The sequence below is a fragment of the Vipera ursinii genome (genome assembly GCF_947247035.1).
Source record: "Vipera ursinii genome assembly, chromosome: Z".
NCBI classification, from domain to species: Eukaryota; Metazoa; Chordata; class Lepidosauria; order Squamata; family Viperidae; genus Vipera; species Vipera ursinii.
The window spans coordinates 17,801,998-17,818,318 of NC_139517.1; the positions used below are offsets into that span (position 1 = coordinate 17,801,998).

General features: G+C 44.9%; 1 protein-coding gene across 1 annotated transcript in view; it reads right to left on the minus strand.

Moving 5' to 3' along the window:
- Positions 1–9,564, minus strand: part of PLEKHA4 (pleckstrin homology domain containing A4) — a gene marked incomplete at its 5' end in the record, with an annotated part of 39,163 nt that extends 29,599 nt beyond the window's left edge. The window contains 8 exons of the mRNA XM_083378838.1: positions 261–338; positions 2,305–2,893; positions 3,128–3,391; positions 4,668–4,783; positions 6,585–6,685; positions 7,190–7,262; positions 8,018–8,128; positions 9,481–9,564. Of these exons, the coding sequence (XP_083234964.1) occupies positions 261–338; positions 2,305–2,893; positions 3,128–3,391; positions 4,668–4,783; positions 6,585–6,685; positions 7,190–7,262; positions 8,018–8,128; positions 9,481–9,564 (1,416 nt within the window). The remainder of the gene's footprint in view (positions 1–260; positions 339–2,304; positions 2,894–3,127; positions 3,392–4,667; positions 4,784–6,584; positions 6,686–7,189; positions 7,263–8,017; positions 8,129–9,480) is intronic.
- Between the last annotated feature and the right edge of the window lie 6,757 nt (positions 9,565–16,321).

Below are 16,321 nucleotides of genomic sequence, written 5' to 3' on the forward strand. Positions count from 1 at the left end.
ACTCCCAGAATTCCTGAGCCAGCATGGCTCAGCTTGGAAACCTCTCCCTTTCCCCTCAGCATGGCTGGCTCAGGAATTCTGGGAGTTGAAGTCCACGAGTCATCAAAGAGCCAAGGTTGCCTACTCCTGGTATATGTGATACTCCAGACCTAGCATATCTAGATTTTGCAGGCTAGATACAGATGGGAGGGAGCATAGCCAATAGAGCAGGAAAATTGAAAATGAAAAATGCTATACATGTCTGCCTTTCCGATACTCACCAGTCGGCCATGAAGCCGAGACATGACCAAAGCACGGGACGGGCCGACCGATGGAGAGAGGTATGCTCGCTCTGTAAACTGGCAGAGATAGAGAGACATTTGTGAGATGTTCAAACTCAGATTACAGAGTGAATTCAACGTTGTATTTGTTGGTTGACTTGATGTGCACAGGCCCCATCTTACCTTCAATAAAAATAAAAATACGAGCATGCTGAACCAGCAGTAGAAACACAAGCAGCACAATAAAAAAAACCCAAGGATCAATGGCGAGATTCATGGATACTTTACATGCAATTCAACCATTGGAAAAAAATAAATAAATCTCCAAAGCCACCAGACCACTCCCAAGGTGTTGGCAAAAATCACCGACAAGCTTAGGAAATCAGGAGCCAAGGCGGTTCAAATGAATACAAGCTTTATCGCATGCTAACGCTCTCTGCATGAATCTGAACTACTAATGGTCAAAGCGAATTGGCGGTGGATGAGAGTCAATGGAATTCAAGGTGGGCTGGACTTAAGATCTCTTGTGGGTGCAAAGGGAGGCGAGACTGATGACGTGTTTGACCCCTCCCTTGGGCTCGAGCCTGGTCATCTCCTACAGCAGAGGTCTTCAAACGTGGCCCTTTTATGGCTTGTGGACTTCAACTCCCAGAATTCCATGCCATCCCCAGAAGAGATAGGCTAGTTCGCCTCTTTTTAAATGTTTTCTCCATCAGTCTGGTGAGGTACTCCAGAAAAAAAAAGTGCTATCTTTACTGTAAAATGACATTAACAGAAGCTTAAAAATCCAAAGGCACAGCTCTTCCCTCCTCATTTTTATAGTGTAAGAAACTAGGATTGGTCTCCTTTTGAGATGTTTGCTGTGTCCCCCCCCCCATTACTTCTGTGGACTCAATTTCCACTTGTTTGACCTTTGTCTAGCCCGGGGCTTTTCAACCTTTTCACCCACTGTAGCACTTTTAGGATATGGCAACATCCGAGGACCACCAGTCGCCTAGCAAGGTGTCAAAAACGTGATGACACCCGCCCGCCCAAAAGGAAAAAAAGTGATGTACAGGTAGTCCTCGACTTACAACAGTTTGCTTAGTGACCATTCGAAGTTACAATGGCACTGAAAAAGTGCCCCCCAAGCCACAGGCGAGCAAGACACCTGCCTGCCTGCCCGGCAGCGCTCTTCCTCCTGTCCGAGGTTTTCATTGCTATGAGCATTTCTGTTGAGGATTGGCAGCGGGGATGGGGTGGGGGTGTTTGGTTTTTATTCCCCTGCCCCCCCCCCCCGTCTGCTGGGTGGTTGCAGCAGGTTTTGGTCACTTCACATGACCCTGGGACACTGTGACCATCATAAATATGAATCAGTTGCCAAGCCCTGAGTCCTCAGGGAAAGGGCGGTATATAAATGTAATAAAATAAAATAAAATAAATAAATAAATCTGAATGTAACTCACAAGACCCTGGAGATGCTGCAACATTCCAGCTGATCAGTGCTTCTTCTGGGCTCAGCAGAAGCGCCAGGATCAGCCCCGAGTTCCAGCTTGAGCCTGGCGCTGATCCTGGCGCTTCCGCTGAGCCCTGACAGGACCGAAGAAGCACTGATCCTGGCGCTTCCGCTGAGCCCTGACAGCTCTGCAGCTCCAGCCGTCTCTCGCTTAGGCTTGTGCGGTGCTGCCACCGGTTCAGCTCCTTCCCCTCCCCCGCGACCACTTTTCTAGGATGGTCGCGTACCACCTGCCAGGTGCCAATGTACCACAGGTGGTACCCGTACCACTGGTTGAAAAGCCCTGGTTTAGCCCAGGGGTAGGCAACCTTGGCTCTTTTATGACTCGTGGCCTTCAACTCCCAGAATTCCTGAGCCAGCCATGAGCCTGCTGGCTGAGGAAGTTTGGGAGCTGAAGTCTTCAAGTCATAAAAGGGCCATGTTTGAAGTCCTACAGTCACATCTTCAGGGTCTTCCTAAAGTCCAGGAGGATCGTGTCTAGTCTAAGCTCAGGAGGAACAATATTCCAATGGGATTGTTGTGCTTACTGAAGCCGAAATTCCCACTTACTCTGTTTTGTTGCGGTCTCCCCATTGAAGGGACCAAGCCATCTTCACCCACAGGCTGGACTCTATGGAGATGAGGACTTTGAGCGTAGCGCCTGGCATAGGAGTCCTCAGAAGTCGGGAACACATCGTACCGGTCCGCAGGGGTCAGAGAGTGGCCTTTGTGGGCCGGTGATGCAACAGCATAAGGGTTATTGGGCAGGCATTTGTTGGGGGCAATATCCACCCTTCCCATGGGGGTGTTGGCATGCAGACTCCTAGGAGAGCTCATGATGGAGAGATCGTCACACGAGGCAGCCTGTGCAACAGCTGATCGCGGAGGGCTCCGGTGGGCATCATGAGGGCTCCAACAGGCATCCTGCGCGTCCGACGGGTGAGTCCGCAGCAACTTGGGGGGGTCGGCTGCTGGGGCTAGCGGGAGGGAATAGGCTCGGGAGGAACGCAGGGAAATCACAGGAGAAGGCTGAGACATCCGAGATGGAGGAGGAGGAGGTGGGCTTTCAGAGGAAGGCGGTAGCGGGGTCTGCAGGTGGGAAGAGAACTTGGTGCAGCTGACAGGAGAAGGACATCCATGGGTCTGGGAAGACAGGGAGCTGCCAAGAGGAGATGAAGGAGAAGGAGAAAGTCAATTGTTGGTGATCCTGAAGGGCTTTGGAGAGCCAGAGTAGCCATCTGCTACTACATCCTTCCCACTCTTTACAACAGCAGGGATGTGTCCAACCTTGGCCACTTTTAAGACCGGCGGACTTCAACTCCCAGAATTCTGGCTGGACACATCCCTCCTCTACGACACCCACTGCGGCGAATCTGGTTTTGCCTCTCCTTACCTCAGTTCCGGCTGTTCTTTCTTTTCACGGCAGTAGCTCCCGTTGAGCGAACTGGATAGAGAAGCCCTCTTAAGGCAAGGGGATCCCTTCTGGATGTCAGGAAGGTGGAGGCTTTCGGATGAGGAGGTCTGGGCCTCCTGGATCCCCGAGAGGTGGGCAACTTCCAGCGACTCGGTGCTTTTGGCACAATCATCCTGGGGGAGCCGGATGTCCTCAAAGCTGGTGTGGGCGGAGACTGAGTGGCTGTGGAGACCCCCTTGGTTGCTGAGGTGGAGGCAGAAGGGGACATCTTTATTTTATGGTATTTATTTTATAACCCACCTTTATTGCTTTTTTTTTTTACAGATAACTCAAAAGGGGCAAACAAATGCACCTTCCTTCTCCTATTTTCCCCACAACAAAAACTCTGCGAGGTGTGTTAGGCTGAGAGTGAGCGGCTGGCCCAAAGTCACCCAGTTGATTTTCTATGCCTAAGGCAGGACTAGAACTCACAAACTCCTGGTGATTGGTGATTGGCCCAAAGTCTAGCTGCTTTTCTTGCCTAAGGTGGGACTAGAACTCACAGACTCCTGGCGATTGGTGATTGGCCCGAAGTCTAGCTGCTTTTCTTGCCTAAGGTGGGACTAGAACTCAAAGACTCCTGGTGATTGCCCCAAAGCTGGCTGTCATGCTTAAGGCAAGACTAGAACTCACAGGCTCCTGGTGATTGGTGATTGGCCCAAAGTCTAGTTGCTTTTCTTTTCTAAGGTGGAACTAGAATTCACAGTCTCCTGGTGATTGCCCCAAAGTCACCCAGCCAACTTTCATGCCTAAGTCAAGACTAGAACTCACAGGCTCCTGGCGATTGGCCCGAAGTCTAGCTGCTTTTCTTGCCTAAGGTGGGACTAGAACTCACAGTCTCCTGGTGATTGCCCCAAAGCTGGCTGTCATGCCTAAGGCAGGACTAGAACTCACAGGATCCTGGTGATTGGCCCAAAGTCTAGCTGCTTTTCTTGCCTAGGGTGGGACTAGAACTCACAGTCTCCTGGTAATTGCCCCAAAGTCACCCAGCCAACTTTCATGCCTAAGACAGGAATAGAACCCATTGTTTCCTGGTGATTGCCCCAAAGCTGGCTGTCATGCCTAAGGCAGGACTAGAACTCACAGTCTCCTGTGCCTTAAGCATTAGACCAATACATCCGAGTGACTGTTCCAGGTCTCCATAACATTGCCCATTATTCCCAGTGCGAAGTCCAGCCCCTCCCTCTTCAGCCAAATGCTGCCCTGTCTGACCAGCTCCATCAAGATGCCTTCCCAGTTCTTCCACAAGGACAACTTACAAATTCAGTTTTCTCATAAAATTCAGCTCTTGTCTTCTCCCACTATCTTTTTTTTCTTGTCCAGTTCTTACTTCAATAGCATTCACTCTCTTTTCACGGGATTATTCTTTCAAGAACTTTCTACGGTACATTATGTCCCATCTCCTTAGACACCTGACTACGCAAAATTGGCAATGCACTCACAACTGGGCTGTGTGTCTGTCCCCATACCCAGCCCTTACAGGTTTCCACAGTTGCACTCGGCCACAGATGACTGGTTCATGGCCCAGATCCAGCTATTCATATCCAACTGGGTGTCTGCACTGAAATAGTAAGTCCGCATGCCAGGGTGTTCAGCCTATGGGAAAAAAGAAAAGAGAAAGAAGTTCCTTGTAATGGTTGGAGTCTCCACAAGAGGGCAGAAGATACACTTCAAACACCAGCAGAAAAGGAGAGAGCTGGAATTGTTGGTTTCCTATACCAGGGCTCCTCAACTTTGGCAACTTTAAGACTTGTGGACTTCAACTCCCAGAATTCCTCAGCCAGCAAAGAATTCTGGGAGTTGAAGTTTACAAGTCTTAAAGTTGCCAAGGTTGGAGACCCCTGTCCTATACCACTCCTAGCAAATAACGTCACTCTGCTTTGTAAGTGGCTGGACTCTTGCTCATTTCATTTTGTGGGGAGCTTCAAGATACTCTGTAGCAGCCTTTCTCAACCTTGGCAACTTGCAAGATATGAGGACTTCCAACTCCCAGAATTCCCTAGCATGGCTGGCTGGGGAATTCTGGGAGTTGAAGTCCACACATCTTCAAGCTGCCAAGGTTGAGAAACGCTGCTCTGTAGGACGGTTGCAGGACTGCCTTAGTAAGGAGACACCACATGGCTATTTCGCAATCCATCGTTTTGAAGACACCTACTAGAGAAAGCTAGCCAACTATACTGGCAAAACATTCTGGGCAGCCTCTTGTCTGAGATGCAGTGAAAGATAATGAGTAGGTTTGCATTCAATTTGTCCCTGCCTGCCGTCGAATGTGGCTGTTTCACTGTCCTAAAAGGTAGGATAGGAGCTTCAATAAGCAATTCTAAAACCTTGCCAAAAATGCTGCAGGGACTTGTTTAGGCAGTAGTAGCCAGGAGTCAATACTGACTCAGAGACACCAACAACAACAACAACAAAAAGGTCCTGCATTAGATTCGGTACCATTTGTATATCTTCCAGTCTATGCATCTCATGGTATTGAGTAGGGGGTTGGACTAGAAGATCGCCAAGGTCCCTTCCAACCCTATTATTCTGTGTTCTGGTTCCTCTGCCTGAAAGTCTCTGTAGATCAGCTGCTAGCAGGCAGAGCAAGAAATCCTAGTTGATACAGCTTTTAAACTAGGATAAGTGAAGCACTGTTTTGCTAGAAGCTGGATGCACACATGCCCTTGAGTTCCTTGAAAAGAAAAAAAAAGCAGGCTCAAAGATTCTAAATCAGGGGTGTCAAACTGCCGGCCATTGGGCTGGACGCGTCATCTGGAAGCCATGCCCACCCCATTGCCGGCAATGGCAAAATAGTCCCGATACGTTTTGCGACGTCATGTGACGTCATGAGTTTGACAAGTCTGCTCTAAATCAATATATCATACAGTTAGTCCTCAACTTACAACTAGAAATGAGCCTGGAATTTTGATTAAAAATCATTGTGGTCATGAAGAGGGTCAACAAATGACTTGATTTTTAGTACCCCTTTTATGATGATTCATAAAGCAAACTCATGTGGTCGTTAGGACAAAACCCCCGTGGTCATTAAGTGTATTCAACCGGTGGCTTTTGCTATTTTCTGCTGGAAAACGTGAGCCAGCTGTCAATCACCCCAAATGCAATCAGGTGATTGGGTGGGGGAGGAGTGGTAGCATTTGTATCTTCAAGGTCCTAACTAGCTTTTTTTGAAGTCTGTCATAATTTCACACTGGGGTTAAGTGAACGTTCATTAAGTCGAAGGCCACCTGTATTAGATAGATGAGCCAACAATGGAGGCGTATTCACCACATATAGATCTTGCTGCTTAAAGCTGAGGCGATGGTCAGACTCTATGGTGGTGACCATGGATAAATTAAGGAGAAATTCCATCATCACAGGAGGGACAAAAGCATAAATGAGGGTCCTTCCTCCTGACCTTGAATACAAAGCGTCGGTTCTTCTTCTCCTTGGAGAAAGCTGTCCGAATCTCGTAGCTGGGGAGGAGGATACTGCCCAAAACCATCTCTTCACGGCTGTCTAGAACACACCCCGCAAAACCCCCACAGAAAGAAACTTGTCAGGGCTCCTGCTCAGAGCAGATGGGGAGAAAACTCCCCGTTGTCCACCAACACGACTGTTTCAAGGAACCGGGTTACGCTCACAGCAGCGTCTCTCAACTTCAAACCGTCACTAAACGAACAGTCGTCAGCCGAGGACTGCCTGCCTTTCTGTTTTTAAACTTCTGTTCCTAGTCCTTAGGAATGTTGCCTTTGATTTTTGCCTGTTGATGCATCGCCACACTTGGCCCACGAAACAGGCCTACCCAGTGGTGGGATTCAAATAGGTGAACCACCGGTTCTCTGTGTGGATGCCGCTTCCGGAAGTCCATTCTGGGCCTGGGCAACCAAAAAAGTTAGCTACCGGTTCTGCCAAAGTGGTGCGAACCGGCTGAATCCCACCACCGGTCCTTACCTCCAAATGATTTGCTTCCACCTCAAGGAAACTGAAACAGAGAAAAAAAATCAAGAAAATCCAAATTACCTCTGTAGTAGAAGAGGCAGTAATTGGAAAGGACAAACCAGCGCCGCTTCCACAATTTGAGCCCAGAGCTATCCTGAAAGAAACGAAAAGAAAAAGTGGTCGGTTAGTCCAAAGCCGTGTCAAAAGTTTTACCCAGGTAGAACAGGATTCCCCAATTTTAACCCCTTGTAGGGCCCAGGTCTGCTAGAGTTCTGCAATGATATCAAGTGATTTGGGGCCATTTCGCACCCATGATCAGAATTTATCATTTTGTTTTCCTGAGGTTTTAAAAGGGAATTGTGAAGAGTTGTTTCGTTTTTGCATGATGCTAAACCCAATTTAAAACTGGCTACAGTTTTAGCCTGTTTCCAAACTCCAGCTAGCAAGAAAACAACAGTTCAGCAATAGTACCGGTAGTCCCCAGCTTACAACCATTTGTTTAGTAACCGTTACAATGGCCCTGAACAAAGTGACGTATGACTGGTTTTCACCCTTACGACCATCGTAGCTTCCCCACAGACATGTGATCACAATTCAGACACTTGGCAACTGGCGTGTATTTACGATACGGCAGTTGCGTGTCCCGGGGTCACCTTTTGCAACCTCCTTCTGATAAGCAAAGTCAATGCGGAAGCCAGATTCACTTATTGTGTGACTAACTTAACAACTACAACTATTCGCTTAACAAGTGTGGCAAGAACGGTCGTAAAATAGAGCATAGCCCACTTAACAACTGTCTCGCTTAGCAACAGAAATTTTGGGCTCAGTTGTGGTCATAAGCCAAAGAGTACCTGGATTCAATTTCGTGAAAGCTTATCCATCCTCCTGCATTTCTCAGAAACCATTTACCTGCTTATAAAGCCAGCCACGCATTACAACAGGAGAGTTAGGATCTCTCTTGAAGGAGTTTGCTCTCTTCCCAAATGTGTGCACTTTCCGGACCGGCCGGGCTACGTGTGGCTATGGAGAAACAAATGGATAAAATGCAAAATAAACTTACTATATTAAAGAGTACACTCTCTACTGAGCTATCCATCTATTTAGCTCAGCATTACTGACCTTAAACAGTCCTCCAGAACCATGTTCAAACCAAGAATCCTAGTTAAAAAGCTAAGAACTAAACCAAAATCCTCCGTGAAGAAAACCATGTCTCTGTCCGTGACCCACCGCAGGGGGGAAAAGGTGTTTTTGCGGCTTTCAAGGAATTAAAAATCTCCAAGTTAGAAATTCCACGGAAATAAGACCTAACCAGAAAATAAGACCTAGCGTGACTTTGTAAAATGGGGCAAAACTGACTTAACAAATTTCTCACTTAGCAACATAAATTTTGGGCTCAACCGTGGTCGTACATTGAGGGCTGTCTGGAATGTAAAGGAATGAATGTGAACTGAAAATAAATGTGAAACATTGTAGGAAACATCAAGGAAGTTGGCCATATACAAAGAACAAATGAGAACTGTATCAAAAAACTTACTTTTTCTTTCTGGGGGTTTTTTACCGCAGGTGTAAGGTGTGCTTTTTGGATCAAATGTTGATCCATCAGTTGCAACCATTAATTGCGAAAAAAAATGAATGGATCAAAAGGAAGTGGACGAAAATAAGTTTTGATTGGGTGAAATTGATGAGATCCTCAAAAGGAGAAGTTAAAAGAATCAAAGGCAATCCACAAATTTATGGATGGACTTGAGGGATACAGTCTGAACCCAGCCGTATTTTATTTTCTTGTCCTTCATTTCTTGCCTTCATTGTTTTTTTTACTTACTACTATTAACTCCTTCTCTGTGCTTTGTATAATGTTGTTTAGCCCCAAAGGGAGTGTCCTGTTTCTCATAGTAAGCAATGGATGTTTTAATTGCTATTACTGTATCACAAGGTTTAAATAAGAAGTTTAAACCATTAAAATTGCATCTAGGTGCATAGGAGACGATTATATTGTGGCTTTATTCCTTGAAAAGTGCTTTATCTTTCTAAGGAACTAAAAAGGTCAGTGAGATTTTCTTTTCAAACCATCAAGATACCCCCAATAGCTAATGCAGGCATATAAGGACAAGAGTAAATATTTGAGGATTAGAAATTGTTATGCAAGTTTTTTTAAGCTTCCCTTCTTTCTTGGAATAGGATTCTAGTGTTGTTCTTTTAAAAAGCACAAGTGTTTGACCCAAGAGATAACCAATTACTTTGAAGTTCTTTGAAAATAAGACTTGAGTAACAGCCCAACAACACTCGGGAAAAACAAATATAGGTGAAAGAAATGGTGGGTGACTCATTTTTATGTCTCATTTGTCAGGTTCCCATCAATTCCAGGTCCTCACCTTTGTTCCCATCGAGACTGAAGAGATGGTGGCTGTACTGCTGGCTAAACTCAGACCACTTTTAGGTCTATCCCCTTCTGACATTGTCCCCGGTGAATTTGATGTTAATCTGCAAAAAAAAAAAAAAAAAACACCAACCAGATTATATTATAAATGTAATGCTTTAGAGTAGTGTTTCTCAGCCATGGCGACAAGAGAAAGCGTGGGTTTCAACTCCCATAATTCCTCAGCCAGCCATGTTGATTGAGGAATTCTGGGAGTTGAAGTTCACACATCTTCAAGTTGCCAAGGCTGAGAAACACTGCTTTAGGCCAGGGGTCCCCAACCTCCAGTCCGTGGACCAGTACCGGGCTGTGGCATGCCAGCAACTGGGTTACGCAAACAAGCAAAGCCCCATCCGCAAGATGCAGGCAGCATACAAAACTACGCACCCTCCGGTCCACGGAAAAACCTCTCTCCGTGGAACCAGTCCCTGGTGCCCAAAAGTTTGGGGACCTCTGCTTAGGGGGAACTTACAAGTACAAGACCACCAATTTGAAACAATCCATTTTTGAGAAAGACAGAGCATACGTCTTCAGCTTTTCAAAAGGTATCAAATGTAACCATCCCTGGAGATTTTCAAGAGATTGGACAACCATTTATCCAGAATGGTGTAAGGTCTCCTGCTCAAATAGCGGGTTGGACTAGAAGACCTCCAAGGTCCCTTCTAACCCTTGTTACTGTATGTAATTCTAACCCTAACCAATCAATTGGTGAATTCATGTTTGGCCACTTCCCTTTCATTCCTTCTTTCTTTTTCCATCTCTTAACAAAAATGCATTTTCTCTCTGTCTAGGATAATATATTGTCCTAATCCAGGTTTATCAAACAAGCCACGGTGGCCTACTTCAGGAAATACGAACTCACTTTTTATAACAGCCTTGTAAATGAAGTTTCCATATCTGCAAAAGAATTTATTGGCCAACTGGGATCAGTCATTTAAAGCTCGGGGATTCTGGCTGGAGGTCTGTAATAAATGAGAATTTTTTATTCTAACTTCAGACCACAAATGGAAGGCAACCACCTTTTCCCATCAGCCTGATCATTGATCTGCTGAGAATTCTTCTGTCACCTATGGCAACCAGATAATGCTTAAATACAAAACTGGCTTATGATATCTGTAATCAGAACTTCATCATCCTGAATTCCATCCAAAATCCAATGCATGACATGGAATTTGGATTCTTGTTTCTATTGTTTCTGGGGTTTTGTTTTTTTTAAAGCCACAAGTTAAATTATTCCTATTTTTAAAGGAATGAGTCATTGTTCTAGTTATTCCTTTTATTAGCCATTTTGCAAAAAAATCCAGAAGATATGCATATTCAGTACATGAATATAATGTTACCCTTCATATTGGTGGATTTTTTTTCCTTGTAGAAAATATGCAGGCCAGATTTGCTAACATATTTTGTTGTCAGGACATTTCATTAACAAAGACTTTGCTGGGTTTTAATAGCAGTGAAGTTTTTTGTTTTTTTAAAAAAAAATCTGTTAAGCATAACCCAGAGAATAGGAAAAATATTGTGCCCTGCTAAGTCTTTACTTCCACCCCACAAACCCAGCACCCCACAAACCTCTCTGTCAAATCCACCCCTTCCTCTCAATTTATGAATCATTTTCTTCACATTTACAGCCTAATCTTCAGGAAACAAACAAAAAAAAGCACTCCTCCTATCTATCAACCTTATGTGAAATCTGTATTAACCTGTTGTGTTCCCTTCCCTACTTTACGTCAGAGCAAAATTTGAAAAAGTGGGAAGGGGCACAGAATTAAAAGTTTTTAGGGCAGAAGCAGAAAGGCTTACTTACAACCAATCCAGCCTGCTTTAATTAAAATCCTTTCCTTCATTCCTGCATCTACACATTTGCCATGAGATTTTTAAATGCCCCATTGATCTTTTCTCCTTCTTTTAAATGGAGCCAAAACTCAAAATGGAAGTATTGAAACTAGGGAAGTAACCCTTCTGTTTGGCCCTTTGCCATTAATTCCCTTCAGTTATTTTTGGATCAAACCCACCTGCTTGTGTCTGGCATCTCTTTCCAGACATTATCAACTTGGAGATGGGAAATTCCATCCCCTTCGCTGCCAGAAGGGTTCTGCGGTTACTTGTCCCCTTTGTTGTTAAAACCCAGAACCTCCACATTTCTAAATATCTGAGATTCTAACTCTCGCAGGCCACTTTTGATTCATGCTTAAGTGGCATTTGGAGCTTCCAGCTTCTCAGTTACCGATGATAACTCTTTGTTATGGTTGGTTTCCATGCATAATTCATATTTTGTCGAGCGCAAGCATGATTTGACACCCTACAGGTCTACCGTGCTGCAATTAGAATAATTTTCAAATACCACGGCTTCTATTTTACAGGAATGCTGTTGCTGCAAATTATACCTACTTTTTTTTTAAAAAAAAAATATTTATTTATTTTTTTAAAAAAAAACGCGGTGGCTCAGTGGGTTAGGACGCTGAGCTTGTCGATCAGAAGGTCGGCAGTTTGGCGGGTCAAATCCCGAGTGCCGCGTAGCAGAGTGAGCGCCTGTTACTCATCCCAGCTTCTGCCAACCTAGCAGTTCGAAACCACCTAAAAATGCAAGTAGAAAAACACTACGGTGGGAAGGTAACAGCGTTCCGTGCGCCTCTGGTGTCTAGTCATGCTGGCCACATGACCACGGAGACGTCCTTGGACAAGCGCTGGCTCTTCCGCTTTGAAACGGAGATGAGCACTGGCCCCTAGAGTTGGAAACGACTAGCACGCATGTGCAGGGGAACCTTTACCTTTACCTTTTTAAGCGGTCAATGGAGTACAACATGTGTCCTCCCCCTGAACTGCTACTGAAATGTAAGTTTTAATGTGAAAGAAAGAAGTATTAAATAGATAGGAAGTAATCTAATTGTATTAAAATAATTTATTTTTTAAATTACATTAATATTTCAATCAAACTTCTGCAAAACTCAAAACTTTGTCCTGTCCTGACCAATTTTTGGAGCCCTCCATCCCTGGATGCCAAAAGCAGCCTTTGCCCGCCCCTCAAAAAGTCTCACACCTCTGATGTATAACATCAAATATGCTAAAACAATCCTGTAAAATTACAGTACAACTACGGTAGTCCTCAAATTACAACAGTTCATTTAGTAACCGCTCAAAGTTACAAGGGTATTGAAAAAAGTGAGTTATGACCGTTTTTCACACTTATGACCGTTGCAGCATCCCTGTGGTCACGTGGTCAAAAATCAGACGCTTGGCAACTGACTCATATTTATGACGGTTGCAGGGTCCTGGGGTCATGTGATTATCTTCTGCGAACATTTGACAAGTAAAGACAATAGGGAAGCCAGATTCACTTAGCAACCATTTCACTACGATAATTTAACAACTGCATTGATTCACTGTGGCAGGAAAGTGGAGCAAAATTCACTTAACAAATGTCTCACCTGGCAAAAAAAAAATCTGGGCTCACTTGTGGTTGTTAAGTTGGGGACTAGCTGTATTTCCATACAACCATTCAGAAAATCAATTTCACACAGCAGTTCTACTTCAGTGACCACAACTGGATTAATCATTAAGAAAAGCAGTAAGACCAGGACTGTGCTTCTGACCTTCAGCTTTACAAACCTGCCAAGGTAGTAAAGTCATAAATTTACATTTTCACTACCGCCGTAACTGCGAAGGGTCGCTAAACGAGATGGTTTCTAAACGAGGAATACCTTATCAAGCATTGGGAGAAGAAACCTGAGCAAAGAGATGATCAGGATTTAAAACAACCTTGAATGGTCGTTAAGTCGAGGACTACATGTAAACCAATGGGAATTTGCCATCCACCATAACAAGACAAAGAAGATAACGCAGCATTTTGCAGAAAACCTCTTCCCAACCAGCGCTGGCTGGCAACACATTTTGTCTCATGATCCCCAACCAAAGGGCACCTCCATAACTCCTGGCACACGTTGCCTTTGCATTCCATCTCTCCCTCCCACCTCTTACCCCAGCTATGACGCCAAAGTGGATGAATGGAGCATTGATTCAGGAAGGACCCCCCCACCCCCAAACCCCGCCTGGATCCTGAACAGAAGGGGAGCACTGAAGGCCCTTATTCAAACACCCACACTGCGTTTGAGGAACGTCATGTTGTTGCCTTCGCCCGGAGCCATAGGGAAAGATGGAATATTTAAGATGGGGGCAATAAGATACAATGAGGGAACCGGCAAGGAGCAGCTTGACCTTCCCCATAATCATGGGAGTGAAGAAGAACCGTCTTCACAAATGCACTACATGATGCAAAACGCAACACGTGGCTAGCTTGCTTCCAAGCCTGGTGTTTTTAGGGCCATAAAGTTTAGCATAAGCTTTATTGCAGTGATGTACAGCAGGGCTTTTCAACTTTTTCACTCATTGTACCACTTTTAGGATAGGGCAACATCCAAGCACCACCAGTCGCCTAGCAAGGTGTCAAAAACTTGATGACCAAAAAAAAAGGGAAAAAGTGATGAAGTACAGGTAGTCCTCAACTTACAACAGTTCGCTTAGTGACTGTTCGAAGTTACAATGGCACTGAAAAAAGTGCCCCCCAAGCCACAGCTGAGCAAGACATCTGCCTGCCCGCCCGGCGGCGCTTTTCCTCTTGTCCAAGGTTTTAATTGTTGTCAGCATTTCTGTTGAGGATTGGCAGCAGGGGTGGGGTAGGGGGTGTTTGGTTTTTATTTCCCCCCCCAGCTGCTGGTTGGTTGCAGCAGGTTTTGGTCACTTCACATGACCCTGGGACACTGTGACCGTCATAAATATGAATCAGTTGCCAAGCATCTAAATGTAAATCACAAGAGCCTGGAGATGCTGCAACATTCCAGCTGATTGGCACTTCTTCTGGGCTCAGAAGCGCCAGGATCAGTGCCGAGCTCCAGCTGGAGCCTGGTGCTGATCCTGGCATTTCCGCTGAGCCCTGACAGCCCTGCAGCTCCAGTCATCTCTTGCTCAGGCTTGTGTGATGCTGCCACTGGTTCAGCTCATTCCCCTCCCCCGCTACCACTTTTCTAGGATGGTCGCGTACCACCTGCCAGATGTCAATGTACCACAGGTGGTACCCGTACCACTGGTTGAAAAGCCTTGATGTACAGGGGCTCCTTCCCTTGCTTTAATTTTTAACATGCTAATTTGCATAGTTCACTACTTAGAAGGGTACATTGTGCTAAGCTATGATTTGCTTTCAATTATGCTTTTAACCTCACACTTGGTATTAAGTCAAATGGCTGACTCATATAGAACAAAAACCTACGGTATCACACTTTGGCTCAATGCAATGTGTGAATCTAATCAGAAGCTTGTACAGTCAGTCATCTTCTTGTTTCCAAATTCAAAGATTTCAAGGTTGCCAACTGACAATGCAAGAAAATATACCAGTTCATGGTGACAGGTTATGCTTTTGGAGGAATCAAAAATGAGGGGAAAAAAGCCAACTTTGGTGATGAGACATGATCCCAGGTTGTAATTGCTGAAGACAGGATACCGTTTTGAATTTATATCCGTCAAGTTTAACATTACTCATCTAAGGCTCCAAAAGATGTAAAACTCCATTTCCCAACATTCCCAGCCCAATCCCAAAACATTTAGCACACACCCAGGTCTTCAGGATTTAGGGCAAGCCCCATCACTAAACCAGTGTTTCCCAAGCTCAGTGGCTTTAATTTTTTTAAAAAATTCCATTTATATCCCGCCCTTCTCCGAAGACTCAGCGCAGCTTACAAGCTTAGCAGTAGCCTTCATTTGTATATGCCTGCTTATTAGGGCTTTCGCCCCCCCCCAGCGGCATTATTACAAAGTCAGCTTAATTGCCCCCAACAATCTGGGTCCTCATTTTACCTACCTCGGAAGGATGGAAGGCTGAGTCAACCTTGAGCCTGGTGGGATGCGAACCTGCACTAATTGCAGGCAGCTGGTGTTACTTAAGGAGGCATTAGCCCACTGCTCCACCAAGTCCAATATGTGGACTTCAGCTCCCAGAATTCCTTAGCACTGTATAAAATGCTTCCTGGAGAATTCTGGGAGTTGACGTCCATCCATCTTAAAGTTTACAAAGTGAGGAAACGGTGCACTAAGCAAAGTGAGACAGATGTCAGGAGAATATATGTCACAGGGAATGACCCATGGCTCTTAAACTTGCTTTCTGCCTTCACATGTAGTTCAGGATACAGTTCTATTAAAGGGAGATTCAACTGCCAAATCAGTCAAATTGCAGCCTCAGAGGCCAGGAAGAGAAGGGACAGTTACCATATTGGTTATTGAGGGAAAATATCTAAGCTAATCTGTCAAATCTCTACAGACTTTCTAGGCCTTCCAGAAGACACCAAGGATTGAACTCTCCTGCTTGAAATAATGTGTTCCACCACAGACATCCAGTCAAGATGGGAGAAAGCGTGCAGTTCTCTCTCAATTCCTTTTGTAGAATTAGTAAAAATTATTTAAGAATTTAGTATGAGGGACAGGGATATCAATTCAGCTTTAAGGAGACAAAGAGTAAACGTAAGGTCTTTAGTAAGACCAAACATGGAATACGGCATCCAGTTCTGGTCACCACACTATAAAAAAAATTGTTGAGACTCTGGAAAAGTGTAGAGAAGAGCAACAATAATGATTAGGGGACTGGATGCTAAAACATACTAAGAACGGTGACAGGAAATGGATATGTCTAGTCTAGTGAAAAGAAGGACTAGGCGAGACATGATAGCAGTGTTCCAATATTTGAGGGGCTCCTACAAAGAAGGGTCAAACTATTTTCCAAAGCACCAAAAGGCAAGACAAGAAATAATGGATGA